This window comes from Saccostrea cucullata, unplaced genomic scaffold (genome assembly GCF_032062105.1).
Source record: "Saccostrea cucullata isolate Sc308-1 unplaced genomic scaffold, CSIRO_AGI_Scuc_v1 ctg8120, whole genome shotgun sequence".
NCBI lineage: Eukaryota > Metazoa > Mollusca > Bivalvia > Ostreida > Ostreidae > Saccostrea > Saccostrea cuccullata.
Genome location: NW_026926926.1, coordinates 1 through 11,624, shown reverse-complemented (window position 1 = coordinate 11,624; position 11,624 = coordinate 1). Strand labels below are relative to the sequence as shown.

The 11,624-nt window shown below is 35.3% G+C and overlaps 1 protein-coding gene and 1 pseudogene across 1 annotated transcript; both read left to right on the top strand.

Moving 5' to 3' along the window:
* The first annotated feature begins 1,303 nt into the window (after nucleotides 1-1,303).
* On the top strand, nucleotides 1,304-7,542 carry LOC134272940 (uncharacterized). Its single transcript, XM_062755112.1, has 2 exons — nucleotides 1,304-1,405; nucleotides 6,085-7,542. Exons 1-2 carry the CDS (start codon nucleotides 1,304-1,306, stop codon nucleotides 7,540-7,542), a joined length of 1,560 nt encoding a protein of 519 aa, XP_062611096.1.
* A 3,360-nt stretch (nucleotides 7,543-10,902) lies between these two features.
* On the top strand, nucleotides 10,903-11,620 carry LOC134272939 (uncharacterized; annotated as a pseudogene).
* Nucleotides 11,621-11,624: the final 4 nt, after the last annotated feature.

The window sequence follows — 11,624 nt, the reverse complement described above, 5'->3', positions numbered from 1 at the left end:
TCAGCAAGCATGCACTTATTCCTCATGTCTGTAACAAAAATTAATCAAGCTTAATAATTTCCTGCAAGTCTTTCACTAGAAACACACGATCATATGTTTTTGTCCATAACTGCCAGAAAGGAATCCATTCCCATGATACGAATGTTTTGGAGCTGTTTAAAAATATACCGAACAGTATACTTCACAAAATTCAGTTTCCTTTTAAATGCAAGAAGTGCTGAAGATGTACCAACAATTGCGTGGACTTGGAAATGACACCAGCTACTCTGAGACGTGTATTTTTGCTTCGACCAGGACCATATCCTGTAAGAAAGAAATGAAATTATACACAAATATGCCCCTTGCTGACCAATAGCTAAACTAACTAATATTATGCAACTTTTTAAAATCCATTTAACAATTATGTATATATAATACTGATATGGATATAGATATTTTCAATGACATTCTATAATATAAACTCCTTTCTAGCTTTCATGAATGCAAAAATAAAAGAAGGAAATCTTGATCTACAATTGTGTAATTGCAACGTTTCTCATTCTAGTCAATTTATGTAAAATACTAAAAGTAGACATACCTTTTATTGTAGTATTGTTGCCTTTCAAATGCATTTCACAATCCCTTCATGGTTATCACTTTGGTTATAATTCGCTTCCTTTAATCCAACTTCTTTAGCTTACACTGGAATTTTCTTTGGTTCGATAACCGCTCTATTAACGTTCAAAAATATTACGCGTCATTTCCGGGAAGATAACTCTGTTTGTCACAGAAAGTGTTCAATTTCTAAACACTTAAATCTAAACACGTCTTAAATCTAAACACGTTTAGATATAAAACATGTTTAGATATAAGTGTTTAGCCGTTAATCACAATCTTAAACATGTTTAGGTCTAAACACGTAATGGAAGTGTTTATTTTCTAAACGCAGTTTTTACAGTGTAGTCTCTTTACGCATCTAAGACGGCCATCTTGTAATAACAGGTGAGACACAACAATTATTTCATGCTTCTCAGAGTTGGTGTGATACTCAATAATAATTGTTTCTTTTTAAAGACCTCAAAAATATATTTTTTTCTTATAAAAATGATATACAATCTATAAATATCTTGAAGTACTTATCCAGTAAAGCAATGAAGGACTGTCTGTATCATGTATTGATAATCCATTCCTTTCAACGTTTACTAATTCATGTCAATTTTGAGCTTATTTAATAATATGTCCTTCATTGTCTTTTTATGAAGTCAGAGTATTAATTAAAACACTATATTATAGCACCGTCTTCATTATGTGACAGACCACTATAATGGATTCCCTGGACAAAGCTCAAGTACTCCTCCTCTGTGACCTGTGTCAAAGAGCTCCATTACAGAGTCATTGTGAACTTTGTCATATTAACCTGTGTAAGGTCTGTGTAGGGGAGCATCTCTCCGATTAATCTAAAAGACACAACGTTGTGCAATACAAACACAGAACTTCTACCCCTAACTACAGTACCCGCATCGTTATGCTACGTTCCCACTGTCGTGCGGTCAGTTACGATAGATCAATCGTAGCTGATCGCGGAGTTTTTATTGAATTTTATGCCAAGATACGAAGAGATGCGTATAGGTGCGTTTTCATACGTTTCGTTACGCTTTTATGCGCTATGCCCGCGATGGATAAATTTCATGTGATGCGATCTCTGACGATCTGACTACCGTTCGGATAAGATGAATTACGTTTCAATAGGATTATCAAGATTTAGTCGAAAAAGGACCTCGATCTGTCACGAATATCACGATCCGAGTTCTCGATTAGAAAGGATCTCCTACGTTTTAACACGTACTCATACGATATAATACGTTCATTGCGCTCTCTTGCGCTAATGTACGATAAAATAACACGTTCATTGCAATGTCTTTCACGATCAGGATCAAGAGAGAACACGCTTTGAGCTACGATTGTACCCCGACAGACATATAAAAATCTGGCTATACTGAGTAATTTATATTTTATCTCTTGAAATAAAACAAAACATAAACATACAATCAATAATAATGGCAGAAGTAAAGGTTGATGACAACTTCATAAACGTGGTGTTTGTAGTGTAACTATGGTCATATGTTATTGCTGTCAAAGTAGAGTAAAAGAGCAGTATATAACTATTTCTTATCTTATTTTCACAGATGTTGCCTCTGATGGAACGGGTTTAAGTTCAGAAGAACATAGGAACTCCTCTCTTTCTATTTTGTACCTGTTTTATGTGGCATCTTTAAAATATTTTTCCAAAACTCAGACATTTTTTTTTCAAACGGGAAAGAAACGCGTTCAATTTTCCCGTTATTTTTGCAAGCTTAAGTACTCGTAATATAGCGTGATTGTTCGCAACAAAGCGTTAACACTCGTGTCTAATGGCGTTTACTCTCATACGTCCGTATCAAATCGTCTTTGAGCGGGAAAGAACCGTGTCAGCACGTGAGCAGATGGCCACGCAAAGCGTCACAGATAGTGACAGAACGTGAGATATCGCAACGAATCGCCATTCAGCGGGATATCTGTCCTTTCCAAGATCGATCCCGATGATCACGATATACAAGCCAGATTAGTTACGTTTACTTACGATGCAGCTGAGGTTAGTTACGATGTAATGCGATTTGCTGCGATGATAACGATTAAAATCTAATCGTGTTAATCGTAGAAAAATTTTTGACAGTCGTAAAAAATTTCACGATCAACACGATAGCCACGAGTGAACACAAGATTTGTTTCGGTTTGATACGAGCACTACGATTTGTCAACGTTCCAGTCCCCCGAAACCAATCGTGGCGCCAATCGTGATAGTGGGAACATAGCATTATTCTTTCCAATTTTATCGTGTTCTATCGTGCGTGTATCCTATCGTATCGTGCGTGTATCCTATCGTATCGTGTTTTCCGTTTATCAGGTTTTGCGTTTTCTATCGTGTTTTCCGTTTATCGTGTTTTGCGTTTATCGTGTAGATCATTTATCAGGTTCTATCGTGTATCGTGTTTTGCGTTTATCGTGTAGATTCGGAAACCCTCGTTTTTTATCTTTACTATAGAAAGAAACTACTGAGCTATTCCGAGTTTATTTTTCGTTTTGTAAATAAAAATAAGATTAATTCAACCGAAAAAGAGAAAATAAAGTTTTATCCCTTTCTTTTTCATCAATATAAGAAATATTAAAGTGTAGATGGAAAAATACAATTAATAGCGTATTTCATGAATGAATAAATTGATTTATTAATAAATAAATAAATAAAATAATTATATCATGGTAAAGCAGAGAGTGATTGTCAAAAAATCGGAAATGAAATTAAAAGTAGATCGATCACCTGGTCTAATTTTTAAAAAAATAATTTATCGAATTGTATGATTTATTTTGTCAACATTAAATACTGTCTATTAAAATGATTTTTTTCAAATGAATCGGAGTAACCAGAGAAAGATTTTTGGTATCCTACGATGTTTGTGTACGCAAAACGCAAATAAATAAATGCAGGATATGGATATGTATCTTTTTTTTAATGCAATATTCTGTTTTTCCTTGTTTATTGTCTAAAAATAACGTTAGTAAAATGTTTTTGCCTCTGATCTGCATGTATGCACAATTATTTAAAGTCTTGATGTTACAAATATACATGTAATAAAACCTAAGACATTGATCCAGATGATTTTAACAGCGATTTTGGCCGTATTCGTTCAAAATTTAAATTTATTTTTTAAAGCAATTATAAATTCCTTGAAAGAGGTGGCAACACACGACAAACTGTTTTACAGACTTTTTACTCATTGAAGGAGGATAAGCTAAGGTGTTTTAGCGTTGAAAGGAATATAGAAAGAAATTAGCCAGTTGATGCGTAACCGGGCTATTAAAATACTTATTGCATTAAAATAAAAATAATATATACAGGGAAAAACACGAAGTTTTTAAACAGCTTACCTTTTCGACGCGGAAAAAACTGAAAATATAATCCATCGGGATGCAAAATCAAAATAAATCGAAGACCTTTCCTTCCCAGAAAACTGACACGTATGTGTAGCTCTCTAATCATGCGTTCCTGTGCGGTCAACCACCCCCTCTCCCTTCTTTCCTAACTGACACATCTGCCCGTGTGTTTGTGTGTGATCACCGTCAACATACCTGTACTGTTTTTACACCTGGGTTCAATTAGTAACCTCGAATACTACCTGGTTCTAATGAAACACATCTACTTATTTTCGGGATTTTGTTTCTAACTTGTTTGAACAAATTTATCAAAGATTTAATTCAAAATATACGAGTATTCATTAATTGTACAATTTATGGATTAAAAAATCATCTCATTGCTTGAATGTTAAATAAAAATTCAATGAATAAATTTAATGAAATGATTGAAGTCCCTTAACTCACTCCGCTGATTTTTTTTCATTTCGAACAATGTTTCCATTATGTTTATGTAAATAAGTCTTATAATAAACTTTTTAAAAATACTGCACTTATGGTACAGGCACTTTCGGATTATCGGGTTTTCTACGTAATACGGACAAAATTAATATTAGGAAACAATTTCATTGATCGTAGAAACGGATGAAATAGTTCTAACATTCTAAACTATGAAAATTAGCTCGCATTATTTTTTTGTACGGTATCTTACTATAAAAATAAACAAAAGGAGTCGTCTGATCCGCCGTGACCATGCAAGGCTAATAAATACTACGAATCAATTTGTAATATTAATCGATTTTATTCCATACGTATATAACTTTATTTAAGAATTCAATATCATATTTGGCTATTTGGTTAGATCTTGTTTATCTACTTTAAATTGGTTGTGGACTTTCTACATACCGCCCTCCGAATATGCCTAATATAAAATGATTTTTTAAGGTTTAATAATTCATTTGCCGAATTAAACCTATTTTTTGTTTTTATTAGAAACAGTACACACAGAGTTTAATAGCAATGACTTATAATTATTTAGTAGGAAGAGTCGCATTTCACTCTTTTAATATTTGTATAATTAATTTTTCTGTTTTGTATTTTAAAGAACAATGTATTTTACCATTCAATGTTCGTTAATAAATAAGAGGTTTTAAGTATCTGATATATAAATGTTTACATGTACATAAGTCCGAGCTTAGCGCAAAAGTACATGTGCAGTTGTAGCAGATTCATATTCTCATGACACAGTTTACATGTATTAATGCAGAGCGCCATTATTTTTACATTTATTTAGATTTCTATTCAGGAATTTAGTTTTCTTGAACTGTTTAGTTCTTGATAGATCTATCATGTTGAATTTATTAATTTTGTTAAAGCCGTTTTCTTTTAACCTTTCTTTCGGCCGGTCTTCTACTTGCATTTTTTTTCTAAGATATTAATATTTAATTACGATTTTTGGATACATCGCAGATTGTAAGCTTTAGACATTAAATACAAATATTTAATTTATTGCGTAAATTTCTTCCGTGAAATAACTTGGTACCTGTAGATAAAATTATTAGATAGAAAATTAAAGTTTAATTTTTTTCATAAATAATAAATCTGTTTATAGAGTTTCAAAATTCACACCCTTGAGAAGAAATTAAAAAAAAAAATACAGTCTCCATTTCATAATAATCTATTTAATTACTGTCATTTTTTTTATATAAATAAACAACTTTTGTAAATAACCACAGAGATCTCAGGTTCTTTTTATAATAATTGAATGTACTTTATAGTTTAGATTTGAAGCTCTGCAAGTATTTAAATCAAAATATATTAATTAATTTAAATAATCTTTAAATTTCATTTGAAATAATCTTTTCGTCTTGTCAGAAAACGTTCCGCATTTTGAAACAATCCTATCAGGTTTTGCGTTTATCCTATCATGAAGATCGTTTATCAGGTCTATCGTGTTTTGCGTTTATCGTGTTTTGCGTTTATCGTGTTTTCCGTTTATCCTATCGTGCGTGTATCCTGTCCTATCGTGCGTGTATCCTATCGTATCGTGCGTGTATCCTATCGTATCGTGCGTGTATCCTATCGTATCGTGCGTGTATCCTATCGTATCGTGTATCCTGTAAAGAATCACGATGCGGGTACTGTACCCAAAATGCCCAGACCACACACAGAAACATTGTGAACTGTGAGAAATGTGACATTCCTGTCTGTTCTACCTGCATCTCCTCTGGTAAACATCACGGTCATATAATAACAGATATCCTACAAAAACTAACTTCTAAAACAAAAGATTTAGAAATTGACTTACAAGAACTAGAGAAAAGAATTCATCCTACCTACAAAGATATTGCATTAGATCTAAACTCTGAAAAAGAAAGCTTGGAAAAACATTATGAGAAACTGACAACAGCTGTCACCAAACAAGGCGAAGACTGGTACAGAGAAATAATCATTATCGTCAACAAACAGAAATCTGAAATTGATGAGATGAAATCTAAACACCTGGCTGTTCTAAATAAACAGGAAAAAGAAATCAAACAGATTACTTCTGATGTAAGAGAATGTATTCTTGATCTGAAAAAAATACTTGACTCCAATGATGTCTCCCTAACCTCTGGGTACAAATCCAGGAATGCTGAATTCAGAAGTTTACCACCTAAGGTCAATGTCTCATTACCAAGTTTCTCTTCTCTTCAAATCAACACAGAACAACTCCATCAAATGTTTGGTTCAATATCACCATTATCCATTACAACAGAAGAACATGGCTACACAATGAAGACACCAGAAGCTGTAACCTCTCCTCCAGTCAAACCACTGCTTGATAAACCAGAGCTCATCACCACCATAGACACTGAGTATAACAAACTATACAGTGTTACATGTCTCAGTGATGAAGAAATCTGGACACGTGGACAAGACAAAATCATGAAACTCAATCTCCAGGGCAAAGTACTGAAGTCAATCCAAACCAAGTCTAGGAATGAACCACGCGACATAGCAGTGACAAAGAGTGGAGATCTAGTTTATACTGACTCTTATACAAGAAGTGTATGCATAGTGAACAATAAACAGAGACAGGAAGTGATCAGACTACAGGGGTGGAGACCTCGCAATGTCTATAGTACTTCCTATGGTGAAATCCTGGTTAACATGGTAAGTGATGATAATAAACAATCAAAAGTTGTCCGTTACTTAACCTCCACAGAAAAACAAACCATTCAGTTTGATAGTGAGGGTAAACCTATCTTTTCATCTGGTAATCTTAAATACATCAGTGAGAACAGGAACCTGGATATCTGTGTAGCTGACTATGAAGCCAAAGCAGTAGTGGTGGTTAATCAGGCAGGAAAACTCCTATTTAGATACACTGGTCATCCCTCTACTGACAGGGGATCATTTTATCCAGTCGGCATTACGACAGACAGCCAGAGTCCGATCCTGATAGCAGACAAAATCAACAGCTGTATCCACATCCTAGATCTGGACGGACAGTTCTTTTGTTACATTGATAACTGTAATCTAGAGTTTCCATTGGGTTTATGTGTAGACACCAGTGACAACCTCTTTGTGGCTGAGTATGACAGTGGTTACGTGAAGAAAATCAAATATATGTGAAAAATCCACCATAACCATGCAGTGAATAAATAAATACTATGTTTATTCTAATCATGTCCAATTGAAGTGATAATGGAAGAAACAGTGTGGCACGTAAAAAATTGTATACAAACATTTTCATTGGAATTACATTGTTATGGAATAAACTGTGTTGTTTTTTTACGATCATTTTTATAATTATGTTATTAGGTGTTGTATATAATTGCCCCTAGGCAGAGAAATAATATGAAATTAAACAAACTCTAAAATACTGGTGGAAATGACAAACATTATCAGTTGAACATTATATACAATATCGTATATAGCATTACGTCAATTTCAAAACTCTAAAAAAAGATTATCTGTTATGTATGAGTTGACAATGTTAAGTTAAACTTGAAGATATTAGTAAAGAGGATGTTCAAGTTTGTGTACATATAATTTTTTTTACTATAGTGGTTTATGCATTTTGAACCCTGTGTTATGAATTGATATAATTTATAACTCCTTTGTAACTTGTATGATATTTTTTAATCATTATAAAGTAGAAATTAAATATGATATGATAATTATGTTTCTATAAATGAGATAAAGAAATTTGGAGTGAAGAAACATATTATTAATTAAGCTCTCTAAACATTTTATTGAGAAGAATTGTAGAGCATCAGACTCAATTTTTTTTAATTTTTTGTTTAACATTAGCAAAGTTGTTCTGGGGAGGTGTAAATTTTTAAAAGATTATCTACTTTTACTCTGAAAAAAAAATCAGCCAAGTCATATGAGTTATTAATATTCAAATACACTGACCCTGTTACATTGGGTATCCACCCCCTTTCTCCCAGCTCGACCAATCATCTGCTTGTAAGTCAGGAAAACTATGGTTTTTCCGTGGAAGATTGGGGTCCTGATGATAACACGCCGGGCAGGAAGATTAACCCCGGAGGACAGGGTGGAGGCAGCTACCAGGACCTTAACTGACCCCTGTCTGAAGGCCCCCTCTAAAATGTCCCTCTCATCAAAGGTCAAACCTGCAAGATCAAAGGTCAAACCTACAAGATAAAAGGTCAAAACTGCAAGATCAAAGATCAAACCTGCAAGATCAAATGTCAAACCTGCAAGATTAAGTCACAAATAATTGTCAATGATAAATCTGAATTATGATTATTACACTACTCAAATAGACTTGATCTTGGGGAACTGGAATCTTGACAACTCCTTCAATGATATACTTGAAATGTATATTGATGCTGTTCTGTTCTTGCTGATAAATTTGATTTTTACTGTTATAATTATTCTTGGTTTTTGCTGATAATTGTAGCTGTTACTGAAAAATACTGATAATTACTGTCATCTTTACTGTTGAGTTTGATAGATACAATCACTAACTTTTGTCACATTCTTTTGTTTTTTTTTTATGGATGCAATCTAATATAAAAAAGATGCATCACCTGACAATTATATTACCTGAGTGGTGATAGGCCACCCCGTATGGCACGGTCTTCTCCAGGGTAGAATCTTACCCCACAAGAGTCCTCCTCAGTTGTTCTACAACCTCCATCAGGGAATGTCTGTTCAGGGGTAGAAGGGAGGGACTGTCTGTCTCAGGACCTGACAATGTATAGAATTCATCATAGAATAAAGGGGAGGGACTGTCTGTCTCAGAGCCTTACAATGTATAGAATTCATCATAGAGTAAAGGGGAGGGACTGTCTGTCTCAGAGCCTTACAATGTATAGAATTCATCACAGAGTAAAGGGGAGGGACTGTCTGTCTCAGGACCTGACAATGTATAGAATTCATCATAGAGTAAAGGGGAGGGACTGTCTGTCTCAGGACCTGACAATGTATAGAATTCATCACAGAGTAAAGGGGAGGTACACTCTGCCTCAGGACCTGACAATGTATAGAATTCATCAAAGAGTAAAGGGGGGGAACAGTCTGTCTCAGGACCTGACAATGTATAGAATTCAGGACCTGACAATGTATAGAATTCATCACAGAGTAAAGGGGAGGGACTGTCTGTCTCAGGACCTGACAATGTATAGAATTCATCATAGAATAAAGGGGAGGGACTGTTTGTCTCAGGACCTGACAATGTATAGAATTCATCATAGAGTAAAGGGGGGAACTGTCTGTCTCAGGACCTGACAATGTATAGAATTCATAACAGAGTAAAGGGGAGAAACTGTCTGTCTCAGGACTTGATATTGTACAGAATTCATCATAGAGTAAAGGGGAGAAACTGTCTGTCTCAAGACCTGACAATGTATAGAATTCATCATAGAGTAAAGGGGAGAAACTGTCTGTCTCAAGACCTGACAATGTATAGAATTCATCATAGAGTAAAGGGGAGAAACTGTCTGTCTCAGGACCTGACAATGTATAGAATTCATCATAGAGTAAAGGGGAGAAACTGTCTGTCTCAGGACCTGACAATGCATGTAAAACAGAATTCAACATAAAGTAATTTGTGATTAATCACAGAGTAAAACAGAACTCATCACAAAGTAAAGCAGAATTAATCATGGTAAATCAGAATTTACAAAATAAACCAGAATTTATCAAATATTGAATCTTGATAACTTAATAGATTATACGTCTGACCCATCATAGAGAAAGTCTGTAACACATACCTCCCCTAAAAAAAAACAATCTTCAGAAAACACCTTTTCCTTTCATCCTCACCTTTCTTCAGATGATATAGAACTTTCTGGCAATCGTCTCTGCTAACTTCTCACACCAGTTCTTCGTCGGACAGAAAATAAGCACCGAGTGTCCCCCAGTCAATGATTCTAAGCACAGTGGAATCACATGATCTGTATCCCCCTTAAACGCCACTCTAAGATCCACCTCTCTGATTTTATCTAGACTGGAATCAAAGATGTCTGCCCCCAGTTTGAGACATTCCGTGTTGCCCACAGTTTGAGACATTCCGTGAGCGGTACGGGGCGGTAGTCTATGCAGTAGAGCGTGGCGTCCAGCCAGTGAGACAGAAGGTCAAGGTTAGTCAGGGTGGCACTCATATGTACAATCTGAATTCATTCTGCGGAGCTTAAAAGAGGGAAGAAAATATCAAAGCAAATTCTTAAAACATAATTGAAATTTTAAAACGTTGCCATTTAATAAGTTTATCTATGGTGACCTTTATCTCTGCCATATTACCCCCTTATGGCAAAGTCCTGGTTCATTACCCAGAATCCCTTAGTATCGGATGTTTTTGTAGGCTTTTTCGGACTGAGGAATCGGATCCTGGTGAGCATCAGTTCTGGAAGGTACCCCCTGTGTTGATTTCCTTAAAGGTGTAACTCGTCCACAGTTATATTAAGAATATACCCAAAGCTTCTATTGAAACAGTGATAGTAAGGAAACGCTTAGCTTTCTGAGACAGATGGATGTTTATATGGAGCTACATCCGCCGCCTCCTCCTATTGTAGACGATCAGCCAGGGCCAGATTTCGGTACTGTGCCTTTGCCCTCAATGGAGGGACTAACGATTCACGATAGTCCTGAGAGTACCTATTGTACGACAGAGGACATTATTCATATGCAACAGAAGGCCCAGCAGGCCAAACAAGGAATTAACAGAATCTCAGAGAAGTATGATGCTGTGGATAAATTCGGCCCTCAGGGCAAAAGTAACTTATCTGGGAGTAAAGAACGACTAACAATATCAGATATTTAAGACCCAACCCCAAGTGGGTCTAATAGATCTGGGCTTAATGTGTGTAACTTTGCCGAGGGTGTGACAGAAGAAGATTTATTGCAAGTGGATATGTTTTATCGAAGTCATAAGACTGAAGTTTTTGTGTGTCAATGTCTTGCCAATCTTTACTTTGGGAAAGTTAAAAGAAATCAAGACCAGTGGAAGTTCGCCATGACAGGGATTCCCGTCTTGGTTTTAGACACGGGGGATCATCACAGAAACCGGAAGTTACAAATCGTTTTGGCGGAAAAAGGCATGGGCTTTCTTCTCTGGAAAGACGCCATTGATCATTTGTCGACTTATAAAGCCGAACACCCGAATTTTCACACAATGTCCCTGTCTACGGATCACACGAGACTAGCGGGACTTAGTTTCGATCATTCGACCGCCGCTTCGGATT